Source organism: Choristoneura fumiferana, chromosome 17, assembly GCF_025370935.1.
Source record: "Choristoneura fumiferana chromosome 17, NRCan_CFum_1, whole genome shotgun sequence".
Classification (NCBI taxonomy): domain Eukaryota; kingdom Metazoa; phylum Arthropoda; class Insecta; order Lepidoptera; family Tortricidae; genus Choristoneura; species Choristoneura fumiferana.
Window position 1 is genome coordinate 10,843,300 of NC_133488.1, and position 19,885 is coordinate 10,863,184.

The 19,885-nt window shown below is 37.2% G+C and overlaps 1 protein-coding gene across 1 annotated transcript in view; it reads left to right on the top strand.

The window, feature by feature from the left end:
- tay (tay bridge kinase) overlaps positions 1-19,885 on the top strand; it is an 80,591-nt gene that overhangs the window by 7,309 nt on the left and 53,397 nt on the right. The window contains 1 exon segment of the mRNA XM_074100813.1: positions 13,718-13,840. Coding sequence (XP_073956914.1) covers positions 13,718-13,840 — 123 coding nt within the window.

Here is a 19,885-nt window from a genome sequence, read left to right on the forward strand (position 1 = left end):
CTTATACGAAATAATAGTTAATTTGACAAACGAAACGACCTGATAATCTAGTGAAATCAAAAAGTTTTAATTTTGTAAACTATTGTAAATACCTATAAAAATATAATTGTTTTAGATTCGTACCGAATAAACGTAATTAATTATTTATTAAAACCAAGCAATTTTACTATACAGGATTTAATTACTGGGATCAGTTGAGGTTACAATTTAAATAATAGTCTATTTAATAGCCCTTATTTTGAAGCAATACGTCAATCGAAGGTACATTAAACTGTATTTATATACTCAAATATACCTAAAGTGAATGGATAGGTAAGTGTATCAAATACCCACTTATCTATTCTCACGCTGTCAGTTATCCAAGCGAGTTGAAGTAGAGAAGTAAAGTGATTTGATTACTCTATCAATAGCATCGAGGTACAGTTATGTTTTATACGTCCAATTAGGTAACCATAGGAATAATTGTATAAGTTTTTACTGACCATTAAATAAGAAGCAATGCTCCAACTTCGCTATTGATAAATTTATCACGCATGATCAATCACATCATGACGTGCACTTGCTTACCTATTAAGTTTTTCAGTCACAATACATACGGCTTGTCTGATTAGTTTAATCTATTCCGCACGATTAATAACTGAGGGCGTAAGTAATCCGAACACGTGTGGGAAAAACATGGCAAAATAAAACCGCCCAAGTGCGCGGCAGCCTCGTACACAAAAAGAGTTCCTTACAATATTTTAACATCACTTATTATGTAAATCTAAATCATCCCTAAGTCCTCGCGTACTTTATAAAGGAACAATTTACACTAAGAATAACGGCCGAATGTACTTTATATAGTACAAATTGTTAATTGAATAAAGAATTCTAAGAATATTGTAATAATATCCAAAATAACAAAGCAGGTCAACCACGTCTAGGTCTTAAACGCTAAGTTTGTTAAAAAATTTCAGGACTCAGGAGGATATATGTTAGAATAGGTAGACATTAGAATACATATATTACGTTGCCATTACTGCGATTATTTAGATCGCCCAAAAATAAAACGCGTTTCTTATTTGGGAAACCCAAGAGAAACAGGCCCTTAAAATCGAAAAATTAATTTATTTTCCGTTATGTTAGTATTAATTATTATTAAATATTCGGCTTCGCCTCATGTCATAAACTCGCACTCGTGTCTCAATGGCCCATATTATGATACAGTTGCTTAATATACTATTATAATTACCTACCAATGAATTACTTTTTTTTAGTACACAGACATATTTATGATATGGGTATACGGAACCTTAAAAACAAGAAAGATATGTTCAGAACTAATTTGTAAAGTTTAGCACGGCCCGTCTAACCTACCTGATAGAGGTCGGGGAAGTTTGAACGTGGCATGAAGAAGTTAGACGAGCGTGAAATATTGTAGACATCGAGTTTTGGCGGGCCGAGCCCACGATCCATTTCTTTTTTGTGTGGCTATAATACCTTGTTGGGAACGTAGATTTTGTGTTTTGTCATGTGGCATGCAGTCTTTTTTAGCGATAATTTTGCATCAATCAATTATCAAAGCTGATCTCACCACCACTTACATACAAAAAAAACACTACTACTCGTACAATACAATAATAACTCTTTTCATCATATTTGCTCGTAAACAGTGTCGTAACATGCAGGCTGCCTTGGTTGCAACCCCCCAAATAAAACCCTCGACCTTAATGTGCTTGTCATGAAACCTGTGGTCGGTAAATGAGTCATTGGGCGTACACATTTCCTTGTCATGAAGCCCAAGGTCGGTAAATGAGTCGGTGCCCGTACTGATGGCGCTGCGCGGGCTCTTGCTGCAGGACTACATGGACTACCACATGCACACGCACGTTGCGGCGCATACCGAGGGAGGTTGAGGGCCACGTCAGGCTGGGGTAGGGCGGCGCGGAGGCTGGCGCTGCAAAGAGCGTAGTCCGCGGTAACGGCAATTTTTGAAAAAATATTAGTTTTTCTTTTAAAAATACACAATTTTACTCGCAAATGTGTTGAAAAACATTGTATGTCGCACGGGCGGTACTAGAATTACGAACATCGCCTCATTAAAGCCCTACTACTACTACTGGCTACTATTTTTTGATGAGCACATTTTTTTCCTAAGAAAGCTTGGTGTTCTGGAATGTATTATGTATAAGCTTTTATTTAGTTTGCCCTGTTTGTTGTGGTTTTTGTTTGAATTATCTTTTCAAGCAAATTTTGATGCACTTCCAGTGATCGGATTGACTTGAAATTTGTATACATATGTAGATTGGACATATACATATACATACAATGCAATGTACAATTAACAATAACTATAATCAGCAAAAAGCTTGTATTAAAAAACATATTTTCGACAAAAGCGTATTTATTCTAATTTTAAGCACAATAGCCGCTTGAATGTCCTATAGGTACTAAATCTAAATAATGCCTAGCAACAAAAAAAGCCTAATTTTAAATATTTAGTTATTCTAACTCATGTACTCATGTGTTTAACTACCGAAAACTGCTACTTCAATTCAGGAATATAATTTCTTTTGCAGCAAATACTCTTGATGCCACAGCAATATAATAGATGGAACACGTGTGTAATGCACTCGGGCTTCTTGTGCTTATAAAAATCAATATCAGCCGCTTTAGAAGACAAGCCGTAGCCGCGAACGGTTCGGAGCAGGGACCGATGTCTTGGCCGCCCGAGCACCCCTATGACCCATCCCCTCGTTATTCCCAGTAGCTCAATGTTAGCACTTTTTGACGTAATACTTACCTGGGTGAAGATTAATCCGCTTCGTTTCGCTTTTATTAGCACTCGTGTAGCTGCTTGAAAGGGTCTAGCAGGCTAAGCTAACAAAAGTGGCCCCCGCAAGGGATTTGGTTGCAATTTGAGGTGCAGTAGTGGCAAGATATAAGAACACTGTATGCGTAATATCAGCCTTCGATCTTCTTTTGTTTCAGACTTATTTACGAAAATGACAAAAAATCAAGGTAATTTTAAACTGTTATTTTAGCTAAATCAAGTAAGCGAGAGTTACCAAATAAATTCAGAATTAAGGGTTCATAATGCATACTTTTACAGACATTCATATCCTTGAACTTGGATGAATAAAAATTGTTTTATTTTCCCCTCTCCTTCATTTTTTTTTTGACATGACGCACCATGATTTTTCAAAATGTTTTTAAATGTATACGTAGTTGACAATTGTGGCTTATTAAGTAATTAAAGGCCACCTATTCCTTCCTTGTATTTTTCTCTGCGTACCTGTTTTCTGTATCGCTTACTATTTCTGGTGTACAATAAAGAGTAATTGTATTGTATTGTATTGTAATTTTTTTGATAGTTGTGTCTCCGCGAGAAGTGGCAAAAAAATGAAGCGAAAAAAAAACTATTTTTTTTTTCATCGAAGTTCAAGGATATGAATGTCTGTAAAAATATGCATTATGATCCCCATTTTATGCTCCTTAATTCTGAATTTATTTGGTTACTCTCGCTTGCTTGGTTTAGTTAAAATAACAGTTTAAAAATTACCTTGATTTATTGACATTTTCGTGAATAAGTCTGAAACAAAAGAAGATCGAAGGCTGATATTACGCATACAGTGTTACCTCAAATTACAACCAAACCCCTTGCGGAGGCCACTCTTCTTAGCTTAGCCTGCCAGACCCTTTATTCTCTCCGGTCGCCTCTGGACGCCAAGTTAACTTGTGTTATTTAAAGTTTAGCGCTTGCGGGAAGTCTCATGAGAAGGAAATGCGATGACCGCGCTCGCGCAGGGATTTAGTGCCTGCAAACATGGCTAAACTTGCATTATCGCTGGTCCTAAAAAGTTTAACTTATAATAAAGAGGTAAACTTTGTGTTTATGAAGTAGTGGTAGCTAAGCTCTCAATCTATCTACTAAAAAAATCTTTCACTAATATAAAGCTCCGTGATTTGATTAGCACGGACAGTAGTTTTTTTTTAATAGGTAAGTAAATAATAATAAGTCAAAGCATAGGTGAAAAAGTCACGGAACTTCTATAATCTAATTTTGAATCTTAAGGGGAAGGTGATACGCTGACTCTGTCCTTTTTCCGAAGATCGTAATTATACGCTCGAATTTTTAATTGAAGTCCCTAAAAGAGGGGGGTACCAATTGGTCGCAGATCAAACGCGATTCATTTAAGTCACCTTTTAATGGTAAACGTATTACCTACTTGAGATACTCTTTTTAAGATGTGCCAAGTGGCAAGAATCGCGATGCCGCTCAAGTGCGGCGCCTACGTCAGGGGATGTAGAGGGGCGACGGTGGGGCGCGGTGTATCTCGACGATCTGGCCGCGAACGATAAGTCTGCAAGTGTGCACCCTCTCGGCCATCGCGATCTAATAGTCCGACGAGAGCTCACTAGAGCCAATGTGAACTTGTCCGCACTCCTCTACCTCGAGTGCTCGCTCATTCGACACTCGACACCCTCTTATCGCGCTTAACGTTTAATGCGTAACTAACGATTACTCAAGAATTAATCACAATACTGACTTCTCTATCAGTCACTTACGTACCGCTAATCAAACATCAAGAAACCGTAACAATACTTCACTTACACTCAGCTATTATAATTTAAGAAGCGGAGCGTGTTTGTTTTATAAACGAGAGAAACATTGTTGACGTATTACTCACAAGAGACGTTGACATCTCTCACGGACGGTGACGGTAATAGCCCGTCTGACGTACGGCCCCGTGCAGTTGAGTGAGTTACGAAGTACCTAGCCAGTTAGTTTTCATAATGTAATACTAGCACTTGACTGCCACTCCCCGGTTGAACAGTTCGCTTTCATTGTTCGTAGTAATTTCGTGCCTAATACATATACATCATGTCATTCATACTTAATCATAATAATACTAACACATAATTTTTCAAGGATCCCAGATGCGGAAAAGAACTCTTCTAAATCTTAAGTAGGTAGTTGGGTCTATTAGCACATTTTTTACTTTATTAGCATCGATTACGCTACGTATAATCATTTAAAATCTTTAGTCAGTTACTATATCGCTCAACTCACGACCAGTCAAAGCAAATGTTTATTAAAAAAATAGAAGTAAAATCTTCATTGGCAGAGCGGCCAGACCGCGTTTCTGCCGCGTCTGATTCTGTTTTCAACGTGACATAGCCTACATCAAAATAGATTAATGAACGTCTTTGAATATTTAAACAGAGATACACATTACATGCACGAACAGTAAATTATTTAAAAGCGAACAGGTAGATTATGGTAATACTTATTACTTACAGTACTAAAGATGTAATTGTTTTGCACGGCAGCTATGATTGTTTTATTAACCCCCGACGCAAAAAGAGGGGTGTTATAAGTTTGACCGCTATGTGTGTCTGTGTGTCTGTCTGTGGCACCGTAGCTCTTAAACGGGTGGACCGATTTGAATGTGGTTTTTTTATTATTTGAAAGCAGGTTTTCTAGCTATGGTTCTTACACATGTTTTATCAAAATCGGTGCAGCCGTTTCAAGATCATCAGCTCTTTTCTTCGCTGCGGTAGGAATCTTAGATGCATAATTGGTATTTACTTTACTTTCAAACATATTTGGGACCTAAAATTTGAAACACCCATGTATGCTGATATAACTATGCAAAATTATGGAATTCTCGGCCTGATGCTGCAGCCAGGATACCAGAACACTAGTAGGTACGTACACTCTTGATAAAACCATAGCAGATATATCGTGTTTGGGTTCGTTTCGATCAGTATTCGATTCTACATACAATGCAGTGGTAGCAACACGACGAGCTGATGCTGCAGCCAGAATATCCAGCACACCAGTATACACAGATATATCGTGTTTAATTCCTTTTGATCAGTATTTGATTCTACATACAACAATGCAATGGTGGCAACACGATGAGCTGATGCTGCAGCCAGGATATCCAACACACGAGTACACTTTTGAAAAAAATATATACCAGTTTAAAAAACATGAAATAAAACAAAACTTAAATTTAAAATTTAAAAAACCCTGACGCAAAAAAACGCCAGCAAAAAGGAAAAAAACGCCGACAAAATAACGCCGCCAAAATAACGCCGCCAAAAAAGTAAATAATAATTATGCACTACCTAGCTGTTGCCCGTGACTTCATCTGCGAAGAATTCGTTTATCCCTATCCCGCGGGGACTATGCTGATTTCCCGCAAAAAAAAAATACTAGGTACTTTACTAAATTAACTTTTTGCGGGAAATCAGCATAGTCCCCGCGGGATAGGGATAAACGAATTCTTCGCAGATGAAGTCGCGGGCAACAGCTAGGTAGTGCATAATTATTATTTACTTTTTAGTTGTCTTTTTTGGCGCCGTTTTTTTTACGGGCTTTTTTTTTGTGTCGGGAGTTTTTTAAATTTATACAAATACTTAATATACTAAGGTGTAAACTTATAATTTGGTTAAGGCACACCATGCCATTTTGGCTATAATCATTAAAGAAAAAAAAAAAAGAAAAATTAAATAATTTTAATAGCGGTCGTAGTTGTGACGTGCTACTGACTGTCTACCTGTTATTAACGTAGACAGTAGACACGTTAAATACGTTAATGTAACTAAAATTATGCAGTCTTCAGCGATGTAATTATCGCCTCAAACGTAAAATTGATAGGGGTCCTGATAAATAAACGATGTAATATATACATAATTTAATGCACAGTAGGTATGACTGATACCACCAGTTTAAAGATATGCGAGTATTTCTGCGAAATGATAATTCGCAATTAACAAAGTTTACTTACCTAAAGTCGACAATTCCGTTCATAAATAGTCAACGCATAGGTATTCCCACCAGCTGTGAGAATGTATACATCGCAACAAAAATTTCAATGTCATTTTAAGATATAACATTCCTATTATTCTACTTTGGGTCCGCATGACGTGTGGCAGCGTCACGCGAGCTCTTACTTCAGCAAAAGGAAGAAAATCTTGTGTAGGTTAGGTATTATAAATAATTGGTCAAACAAATATTTATATTTCTCTAGTCAGTAATATTTGTGTTAATCTTTCGTCCTGTTTCTAACGGTTATTGTTTGCCTAAGAATAAGTGTTTGCACTTGATGCCAAATAAAGGCAGTAACCATAAAGCGATGGCGGATGGAAACGGGATGTCTAACCTATTATAAGTACTATTACTATAAAGAGGTGAACTTTTTAATCTTTTTATTTTCATTTGTACTTACAAAAGTACACTTTGAACTTCTACTAGAGTGATTTTAAAAATCTTAATAGATAAGAAAACTATATTTTTTCCAGGCTGACTTAAGATGCTTTTTATTCAGAGATAGTGCAAAGTTTCAACGGGACACAAATTATGTTGCGGGAAAGGTTGCGGGCAACAACTAGTAAAACTAAAGACTATTAATAAGAAATTTACGTCAAACCGATATCATTACTAATTCTATACAAATAAGGTCACCAGTTGTTCATCAGTATTCCCGCTGCGAAACCCGGCATAGAGACTGGAATAGGAATTTTAAATAGCGACCTCATTTCACGACCATTGCAAGCGAAGTAGTTAATCCCGGTTCTGGTTATTGCCACTACTTATGCGTTTATTACTCACGATTATTCAAATAAGTTTGTAATTAAAATTTCACCATGCGCCAAGCAGAAATGGGAGCCTACTGTTCGGAAATACAATTAATTTAAAGCTGAGGTGTTCCGTAAAATTGAATTCTGATTCTAAAAAAGTTATACAAAAAGTGAACCGAATGCCGCGGCCTTTTTTGAGCAGCGAACCTGTAGTGTATTAGAGAAGAATGATTTTATAAATTTAAGTTTGAACAGACCCTAGATATCATTCAACATGTGCTACGTAAAGCCCGTGCGTTAGTTATTTTTTATGGCCACATGGAAAGTATTTCTTAGTTGCGATTATCCTATGCTGCGCGTATCTTATATTTCAGTACTTAACGTCTATGGGAGGAACCCAAAAAAATTTTTTATTTTATTTTTCATTGTACCATTTTGTCGGGATAGTTTTCATATATATCTGTGCAAAATTACAGCTTTCAGGCATTGATAGTCCCTGAGCAAAGCCGCGGACGGACAGACAGACAGACATGGCGAAACTATAAGGGTTCCGTTTTTGCCATTTTGGCTACGGAACCCTAAAAACCGTATTCATGCGCAGTAACTAGTTCATTTTGGCGAGAATAAAATCTAAGCATTTTATTTTTAAATTAATTGGTACTAAGTAAATAAAGTTTGACCTTGGTGCGCAAGCGCGTTTGTCGTTTTCCACATATATCTCGCGGCACTGTTTAATTCTGTGTCGAGTTTACAAAAATGTCGTAACTATTATTGGTTCTAGAACTGTTTTAATTTGTACTCCAAAAGTCGCCAGATAAACCATTTTATTCGTCAAAACTTTTTTGCGGTCGCTAAGATTTAAGCAAAAGTCGCCACTTCTAGGGACTAACCCCCCTATTCATAAAACTTAACAAGCCTATGTTAACTAACAAATGCTTTGTCCCTTTCTAACAAATACAAATGTCGAAGTGACAGATAAGGACAAACGAATTTTAGCGGCATTTTAACTAAAATAGGTTTGATTGTCGTTTATGAATAAGGGGGTTAGTCACTAAACTGGCAACATTGATAGCCGCTGCGGGCCCGTCGCGGGTCCGACCCGCTCTCTGTGTGAATACAACGAACCGCGCGGCTCACGCGGCGGACACGACCCGACCCGCGCACGCTTTCTGTGTGTGTTGCCCTTAAGTAAGCATAAAATGCATAAGTATTTTATTTTATTACGTATTAATCATTCACTCTAAAAATTTATTAAATTTCGGTTTTAGTTTATTATTTTTACAGAATGCGAAATGAAAGAAAGAAAATAAAAAGCAAATAAAGAAAACAAGTCTGCGAAATCGTAACGTGACGAACGTGATGTACGTACTACGAAACTAGCAAAGCGAAGTTCGTATCGCACCGTCCCTTTCACTCGCGTATTAAATGACATAAGCGTTAGCGGGACGGCAACATACGAAGTTCGGTTTTGCACTTCGTGGTATAGGGCCTGAACTTGATCTTTCTGCAAATCAAATTTAAATGCACCATATGACGATTTATATAAACGTTCACGTCCACAAACATTACTCGAAAGTATTTAGATGTCTGCCCCGTAAGAGGGTGGAGGGGTGGGGGGGGGGCTGGTGTGAGGGTCTGAGGGGGCGATCGGCGGTGACACGGCGACGAGGCCGCGACAGCCGTTTACAAACATTTCGATACGTCTCCGTCCCTCATATGTATTTGTTTCTACGCGCTACTACTTTCCCTCCCTCAATTACCTATATCGCTGTTCGGATTTATCGTGGGAAAATTTATTTAATTGTTTAAATCGTTTTGAATGGGAGTTTATAAAACTCTTTTTTTATATTTTGTTTAAGCTAGCTTTTTTTTTATTAAACAGCGAAACAAGTCTGCCATTGTTTCGTTAACCGTCAATTTCTTTACATTTTAATTTGATATAGCTGACTTATTATTGTATTGAGTTTCTTTTCACTATATTTACGCATTGCTTTTGTGAGCGTTTCTTTTTTTTCAGTGTTTTTGTTGAATGTCGACAGCGCTTGACTTGTGGTTTTTTTGTTGTGATTTTTTTGTCCCTATTTGTAAAAAAAATGGCAACAGTAGTTTATCTCGTTTGTATCTCTAACCTTATAGCGGTGTAATATTTAAAAATACATGTACATCATTTCACGCATTACGCTGACTTAATCGATGAGTACCTACTAAACTAAGTCAATCGGCCGAGAAAAGCCGTCCGGGAGGAAAACCTTCTTTTGCTCCTCATATTGGGTTATTACTCCGTAGTCGGTCCCCGTGACGGAAGGCCGTGATCATCAAGGAGTTATTTTAATCTCCATCGCTACCATAACCGGTTCACTGAAACTTTAGGACTTGGCCATACAGACACCCGACAACGTTAATTTTGAGTACTCCTACATGTATTGAATATCTACTTAATTACAGGTGAATTAAAACAGTTACATATTTAAGAGATGTATTAGTAGTCTGCTACATATACTTTTTAATGCTGGAGCTCTCATTTTGCTAATAAAAACAAGCAAATTTGTACAAGCACCAATTTGCGGACAAAACAAAGAAAATAAATAAGCATTTATACTTCTCATCGCTTGTTCACTGAGGCTTTAATTAAACATTATATACTGGTTGGAAGTAATTAAGTTTGAACTAGTTAAGTTCAACATAATCGTGGATTAGCACGTTATTCACATTATCCAAACCTCGCACAAACCTGCCACTTGTCTGAACTTTTAATTAATGATCCACCAGTCAGCTATTAATCACACAGCTTTGGCAAATTGAAGTTCACGTCTGCGCCCGCGCTTAGCGCAACACTTAATTAAAATTATTATAAACAAGCTTATAAATAAAACATTGTGTAATTAAGTAAGTGTCTCATTATTTTTTTAAACATATATTTATGTCATACATTCATAGAAATATTGAAGAATTAAGCATAAAATTCAGCTACTAATCGTTAATAAATTAAGCTACTTATATAAATGAATGCGTGTTGGTAACTTAAAAGAGATTTTTTGATGAAATTTTGATACGCACCTCTGACTGCGGCTGACATTAGTTTCTCACGTCATAACGGGACACTAAAAAAATAGGTCGAAGTTATAGAACGCTTGACCGCACCGTAGTTGTCACCAAAATTCGTCGCGCGTCTTACAACCGGAACCGTAACGCTTTTCGTGTTAACGTTTACACTGCGACGTTCTGTGTAATATAATGACCATGCATTGCCGTGAAGTAAACGTTGATATGAAAACAATTTTTCTAGTAAAATCTTCATTTTTGGTTTATTTACTACCATGAAGCTATTTTCCACTGTATCGTGCCTATTTTTGATTCTAAGGTATTCATAGTTTAAATTATTCGTTTCCTAACACTTTTATTTGTAATTCAAAGTATTCAACATCTACGTATTAATTATCTAGTTTAATTCTGGTTAAACACTGTGAAGAGTTATGAGCTGTCGCATAAATACAAACATACGATACTAATAGCATAAATTTATGTCAGATAAACTTTACATTTTATAAACGACTTGAACAAGCCATTATGAATTTATCTTCTTTGAATTGGTAGTATCGGAGCTGTCGTATTAGTGATTAATACGTTGGTGGGGAAGCAATTACAGCAAATGACCACTGCCGGCCAGGTGTAACCGCGTGGCGCCGAACAGGTGATTACAATAAGGCCCACCGAGTTATTGGCCTTTCTTAATTATTTGATAGCATCTTGTAAGCAGCCGCCACATTTTAACGCAAATAATTTAACTACTAACTAATTGCAACGATTAAATAAAATTTGTTTTTTAAAAGGTGAAACGCCCTTTTTGAACAAGATACGTACAGATAATAAGTTTCATAATAGAACCAAAATACGAGTAATGTTATGGTTCGAGGCATCTGGAATTAAGCTGCCTTTCCCACGGGGAACGCCGCCGCCGGCAGAAAAATAGCTCGCCCGATTTCTGCGAATCCGTGATAACTTTTTTATGAGACTGAAATGAATTGTATAAAAATCTTTTGAGGAAGTCACATAAATTTCTCGAGAGAATTTTGCTTTCATCGCAATTCTAAAGAGATTTATTCCCTGTTAAATTAACTCCTGTGATTTCTTTTCATAATTTTTATTGTATAGACGAGATTATTATTAGGTGTAGGGTAGGTAACTTGGTAATTTTGCTTTCGCCACTTCTTTTGCCCTAATAATATAGCTTGATAAAATGAGAGGTCGGGGTCGCAATTTTTGATAAACACCATAAACTAATTATAATTACCTAGTTACTTGTATTAAATACGAAAAATTACACTAAGACTCAAGAAGGAAAAGAAAATTAGAAATAATTGTTTGAATTAGGTGTTACTCGCAATCGCAACACCACGTGCTATTTTTAAAGTTACACTGGGCACAACCGTTATTAAATATAAAACTTTTTATATTTTTTTTTTTTTATTTTGTACGCCATTTTTGTGTGTATATAACTAAATTTTACAGCGCATTGGTTTTTAACTGTAATGCTGTAGTTTTTAATTGATAAATAAATAAATAACGAAACGAATGCGTCATTAGATATCTAACGACAAAGAGAATAAAACCTGATTCATGTCTAATGTCGCAGTCTTAGATAGTTTCTAGATACTTAAACAGTCTGCAGACCCCAACATAAATAATCGATACTAAAGTTCGTGGCGCTATATTAAAGTATTAACTATCGTAACATAACATTTCGGTATGACATGATACGTGTAGGCTATAAATAAATAATGAAGTGCGTGTGATATTCAGTTTTGTGTGAAATGTTGTTGATTGTGATTATTTATTTATTCCCATTAGGCCGCGGTCGCGCCGGCACGTGTCGAGCCACTCGCGGCACGAGCCACTTTTACACAAGAGCCTTTCCCTACCTAATTCGAATTCGTGACATTACCATGGCATCATTCAAACAGAGGGTTAAGGTTTACGCGTTCACTTTGTTCCCAGTTGTCACATTTTTTTGACGTGGGTCCTCAGTCAGTCCTCACTTGTTTTGGTTCTCACGAACTCCTTCGAACACCCTTTTTGTGCTGAAAAGCTCAATAAACCTTCTCGAAAGCCTCTCCGGATTTAAATCTCGCTTGGGAAAAAGCTATGGACTGGTAATCCACTAAACAATTTGCAAGCGCTCCAGACAGCGACGTTAAAAATTATGTGCTGTTTATCGCGAAAATTCCTCAGACATTTAGAATCAGTTTACTGTTTTTATTACTCACGTAATATCGCGAGCGGTAACATCTGCTGTCGAGCTCAGTTGCCGTGTCAATGGCAGGGATTTTTAATTGTTATGGTAATATCCCTACTCGTTTATCCCTTGCCCCCGGCGCTCGCTCGGCGCCCGGTACCCCGTCGATCTGAAAGTCGGATTTTTTGTGTTCATTAATGCAAAAGCGTGTCACTAGGCACCCTATCTTGTTTGTTACGCTCCCACGAAGATATCTGTGGCAAATATACATACATAGTTTTATTTCATTCGTGATGGATGACAATTTTGACGATGTTTGGACGTCCCTCGTCCTCTGGTTCTGATTTTTGCAATTACTTATTTATGATTTATCCATATTTCAGTGGAAAACATGTTCACTACATTTAACCCAGATTATATACCTACTCACAATTTTAATCTGCTTCTTTCGTGAAAAAAAAGAAGATATTTTCCAAAATCCCACTGTCTCCGCGTGAGATTCAGTTTGATCCCCTCCTCTCCTAAAATTTCTTATGTTATTTTTGGACGTCCCTTAAATGGAAACTGCGCGTAAAATATTTTGCAACACATTACTTTGTTGGTTAATATTTAGAGTAAGCTAGATATTTATAATATTGTACCATTTTGTACTGTACCCGAACAAATTATAACATTATCATTTGATCTGTATAAAAATATGGATGTATGTCTGAACATGATTTGAGTTTATGACCACGTAACCTACCGTAGTTGGTACTGTATTCTCGACTAGGTGCGCTCTTATCTGGATATCGATTAGCGAAATTGTTATAGAAGTACACTGCTGTTGAAGTGAGTTTCCCGGAATGTTTGCTTACGCTATCATATCGTATCGCAGGTATTTGTAAATTTAACATAATTATTTGCTTACAGGCTGCTGTAAAATGTGCTTCCTCACCCCGTACCAACTCGCTGTCGACCAAACCGCGCTTGCCGCTGGCTGCGCTGCCCGGAGACGCATCTCGGAATCACCCGCCCAACAACGTAAATTCACATGTAAGTAACGATAACAGTTCTGTGGCGCATGCAATTAAGTGTGATTTGCTTCGTTAGAAACTTCGCACCTTAATGTTATGTATGTCACACAGTTTTCATAAAACACATAATAAAAAAATCTTGTAGGTAGTTTGTCGGTTGGGTGTAAATTCTAACCTCATACATTTATTTCTTTTCCACGATTCACTATACACATCGCCACTGTGATAACGCTTAACAAAAAATCTGGAGTTATTATATTCCATACCTTGCATCCAGTGAGCCACGGCATTGCTTATGTATGAAGTCGCAAGTCTCTGTGAGAGAGGCATGCATATTTATAGCGGCGTGTAATGTAGTAATGATAGATTGCGTCATATTAGGACAGCCGACAGCCGAGATCGGCTTACTAGCGTGTGTAAATTTGCTTTCCATTAATTAACTTAAACGCTGAATGTCACGTCGCATACGAAGTTTTCATTTACGTTGCGGAGTTGAGCACTGTACGTAAACAAAACTGTTGCTGCGTGCTTTTCGGTGTCCGTACCTAAAGTAAATGCGCTGGATGATCTCACACGTCTAAATGCAGCGAGGCTAAATCGGTACCCATCGCCGCGCCTCTTCCGGGCTATGCTTTCTCGCCAAACGCATAAAATGTATGCAAACTGCCACTCCACTTGTCAACGCGTCGCGTCTCGCCTCATCTCCGAGCATGCTGCTAAACCAACACCCGTGAAATGCGCACACTGTTTACTTATCTTTAACAGTTTACCATACCATTAACCGCAATATTGAATTAAGACGAGAATAAACCTAACCCTTTATTTGAACTACAAATTAACTTTGCGTAGACGTTTTGTTAAGTGTGCTAAATACGGCATTGTTGAAAAAGAAATTCGTATTTGGTTTCTTCTAGTTATCTTCATTTCCGCTGTGTAACACGGTTTAATTAGTTATTAAAATATGTAGCTTGTAAGTTGATTCTTACAACTTCCAGTAGTAATTTTTTGACGCGAGAGAAACATTTATTTACACATTCGATGCACATAAAAATACATTAGATGGAAAGAATAAAAATAACATCGAATAGTATAAAGTGGGCTCCACTCAGCATAATGTTACGGCAAGCCGCAACGCTGTTTTTCAGTGGTGATCTTCAGGATATTGATATGATATTGTTAACAAATTATCAATAACAAATAACTCGCGTCTTTTTGTGTTTATAAACTAGTGATTATGTATTATAGTAAATTCGTAGACTAAACACAAACCTGCCCTCACTGCGGAGACACCTATACATCAAGTATTGTTCCATAGCGACACTTGGATTGCGGCGAAAGTACTTAGCGATGCGGAAGTAAATCACAATGCACTTGATTCTAGTAGAGGATGAAAGCTGGATGGGGCGGGACGCGGGTAGTCGGAGCGTGCAGTGACTCGATATTAAAATGCAGGAGCGTGGCTCGGTTCGGCGTGGAATGGCACAGCCATTGGAATACTCTATACTCTCTGTCTATTTTGTCTGCTAGACAGTTCAATCGATCGATTATCTAGCCAGGCTTCACTGTATTATCTGATACCTATACGAAAATTTAATTTTGCAGACATCTTTTACATCATCATCGTAATCTTTTTTTCTAAGTAGGTAGGTACCTATACTTCCGTAGAACAGATAGCAGTGGCTTAGTCATAGTAAAGCTAAATTAATTTAAAAAAAAACAACCTAGTGCGAGTCGGATTGACACGCCAAGGGTTCCGTACAAATTTGTAGGACTAGGAATCTCTATATTCAGTGTTAACAGAACCCCTCTCCTAAGTAAATGTACCTACCCAAGACGGGTTTTCTTCTCGGTAGTGCTATAAGCTTCCTTCATACCAAAGTTCAAGTTTCTAGGACAACTGGAAGTTTCCTAAAGGTTTTTCGGTTCGGTGGAAACGTGCTCGTGTGTCCAATCCAATAGTAATGAAAACAATACAAACTAAACTGTTTGAACAGAACAACATTAGCGTAACTCCAACTCCGACAGATTAACAACTTTGTGGTTATGCCGCTAGTTACTCAACGATGCGGCTAATTGCGAGATATTAAAACGCCTAACTAACCGTGTTATAATTAGGCCAATAAAAACTTCGAATCTATTTTGGAAGATAGAATCAGGTAGTGTGAATGGTCGCCTATTAGGTCGCGAATTGTTAATGGAGCTGTCTGTGAGTCCATCAGCCGTCATGAGGTTTATTTAACGTGTCATGGTCTGCCGTAGCCGCGCTGGACTCACTGACAATCGCCATTTTTAATTAACGGCAAAGTCTGATTTATATAGAGGCATTGGAAGTGTAATGTTTTTATTTACCATAATGCCCCTCTTTTCACGCTTGTAATTTTATTACAAAAAGTTCAAGGGGAGTTCAGTGAATGTCTTTTTACAACATTAAAAATGCTGTGATATTCTGAATTTGTTATTTTTAGTATTACCAAGCCAGACTTTTTTCGAAACAACGAAAAAACCATAATTTATAAAATCAGTAGATTACATTCACAGACATTTATTAGCAATTACCTAATAAAGATAAGTCCCTTCAGTAACTCGTACTCGTAAGCTTATATACGAGTACTACCCTAGCGTACTTTTTACTTGTTTTAAGTAAGCGTCAAATATCCGTACTAATATTATAAATGCGAAATTAACTATTTATGTCTATCTCTACACGCGCAAACCGCTGAACCGATTGAGATGAAATTTTGGTATGGAGATAGTTTCAGACTCTGGAAAGGACATAGGATAGTTCATATCCCGAAAAAATAATAGTTTTCGCGGGATAACGATAAACGAATTCTTGGCAGACGAAGTCGCTGGCAAAAACCAGTACACTAGGCCGGGCTATTCTACTTTAAGCTCTCAGATACTTCACTTCTAAATAGTTGTGTACGCGGTTCCTTAAAAAGCAGACGGCAAATGCGAGCAGTTCACCCTCTCTGCTCCCTCGCGCATTTCGACAGTCCTCCGCCAGATATGTCGCAATCCCATCCAATTTGCCTCCTGCCGCCCGCGCTGTTGCTCCAATAAAGTGGAAAATCTTGCTCACCCGCCGAAAGAATACATTCGCCTCGACTTCAATAAAAGCCACACAGGGCTTCATGCGTTTTGTAACTGCGAACAAACAACCGCAATACTTATCTACTTTCTTTGCGAAGGAGACTTACGTATTCTTTATCTTTTATTTTTAAAATTAGTGTTCTCTCCTGTAGCTTTATCGGCTAACATAGCTATGCAAAGTTAAAGTACCTACGCATGAAACATTTTTACTCAACAAATAATCCATCCTCACCAGTTGTATAGCTTAACTACCTCCTAAAAGAGTAAGACATTAAACTGATGGAGCTCATCATAATCATATTATAGGTTTCTTATTACTGGTAAATTTTATTTATTTATGTATGTAAAATGTTAGTAAGTAAGTTTTACAGCTAAACTCAGGTTTTGTAGCCTAATTAAGCCTGTTATAACTAAAATTAATTGTCTTATATAATTTTAACTGGTTCCCCGCGTTACAGGCGAAGCCTAGTGCGGGGAACCCTGGTAAATCGTGTCAAGCACTGTATATTTTTAAATAAACACATATTTATTAAAAAAAAAACAAATAACCAATCTTAATTTGATTGCTTAATAACGACATCTCTTGTCCGGGGAGCGGTTAGTTCCAATGGAGTGCTGAAAGTTTCTCGATGAGGGCTACAGCATATAGATGTCGCTAGTGTCGCTGCTTAAGTGACTAAATAAGAAAACAAACAAGCTGAGATATGTGGTGCATAGGAGAAATTCGTGTCTGTACCACTGTCCAGCGGTGGTGTAGCGGTATAGCATGCGGCACGGAATGCTGAGGACCTGGGTTCGATTCCCAGCGCTGGTCTTATTTTTCTGGTTTTTCTATGCATCTATATTTCAGTTTGTATTTTCGATATGGGTTTTACGGGATAACCGTAGAAGTAACAAAAATTTGGAATTGAAATAAAAAATAAAAAAAGATTCCAAAAAAAACAATCTTAACATATTTATTTTATGTATTTTTTTCTAGACTAATATTGTTTAAGAGAAATGAAATGAACAGAATGTTTTTGTTTTGTGTTTGTTTATTTATAACGAATCAACTCAAAATCATAAAAATATTTCGCCTTTAGAAACCTTTTATCTTACAATATAAAATATCTTTTGTATAATTTCTTAATCATGATGATCTCTTCCAAAAATATTCGACTTTGATGGCGTGGGAAGTTATAAAAATACTTAACGATGCCGAAGATAAATAAATAAAAAACAACGTAACTACAAAGTTTCCAACTGAAAAGACGAAACCATTTATTATTATTTTAATAAATGAGCATTAAGAATAAGATAATCTGAAAAGTGCACAATCACAATGCCACAGCGGAAATAGCTTTAAAACATAAACGTTTTAGCTGTGCTAAAACTTCACAACATAAACGTGTTGTGAGGCGATGTCGTTTCGTTTTATTTGCTGGCCGCATGCTCGCAGTTTACGGAGTGTATCGCGTCTTAACAACACGAGGAGAGCGAACGACGGGCAGGGAATGAGCGCGATGGTTTGGCACGCTCGGAGCACAGCGGCAGCGTCGGCTAATAGCTCTTCGCAGATTCAATTTGCCGTCGAATAGATAGCCTCCCGGTGCGCCGTACGCGATCATTAAGTTACGCCCTCAACTCAGACGAGCTGGTAAAGATTCATTTCAAACACCTCGCAAAACCAGTGCTAGCTAATTAATTGCATTCCTCAATTAGTCTTAAAACTTTTTAACACATTACCGATAGAGCGTTTTTTTATTATAAACCAGACGATGCAATAATACAGAATATTATTCCAGATTTTAGTATATCAATGTGAATTGGTTGCAGTAAACATGAACTTATTGATCTTTACGCCAGCTCCGCAACCTTCTTGTGCTCCCATGAAGCGGTCTGGCGTTTCGCCACGTCTTGCTTGACCCAACTATTATATAAAAATGTTTTGCTGCATTCCGCGTGATATATACGGTTCATGGCACCTGTTAACTTCTGCTATATAAGAGGCTTTGGGAACTGGAGATATGAACGCAAACATTTAGCTTTTGATGTGAAAGGAATTTTCTTGAGCGTCCCTACTTTCTTTCGCCGACCTTATGCATAACAGGGGGTATATTAAAGCGTGCTACTTTACATACATTTCAATCACAAAGCAAAAACGGATTGATATATGCCGTGTGCAGCGATAAAGTTGCCTTTATGATATATTGAAATTTTCAATGAAATATTCATTGAACTTTGATTATTTGGTAATGGTCTGTTAATTACCAAAGAAGCATGCATCAATTGTAGCTATTGTTCATATTGTTGTACAATGTGGTCTGTTAGTCTTTAACGCATTCACTGCCACCTGACTTCCACAGGTGCCACCGATGCACATGTGCGTTCAAGATGTATGAATAATTATGACAGCGGCACTAGGTGAAGTTCCGAAAACGCATATATGCGTCGGTGGCAGTGAATGCGTTAATTACCTACCTCCTGTTTATTACTCCACATTCCTTGCGGGCTCCTTAGCTCCTGTTCTTACAACTCGATCAAGACAAATAAAGTAAATAGCTAAAGATTTAATATGTCTAAGCAATAGATACTGCCTAACCTAACTTTACAGTGCAATTTTATGAAAAACATTATTAAACAAGATATTTTAATTGCTTGTTAATAAATCAGCAGTGTCTGTTGACTCAAGAGAGCTTAGTATCACGTTGTCACTAGATAAACATCTCGTTCGTCGGGATTTCTTTCCCATTTTACAATGTAATGTAATGTATTTTGACTAACAACACTGTGGGACGGCTTTGTTGAAGTTGAGCTTGGCAGTAAATTGTGTTTAAAATTATCTAAACACAATACTTTTAGCTCAATTCATTTTGTAATCTATGCATTATGTATCTTGATTATTAAAATCACACGTTTTGTAAACAGTACAGCTTTTCAAACTTCTTATTAAAGGCATAATGAGAATTATAATATTTCTTATATAAAGTAT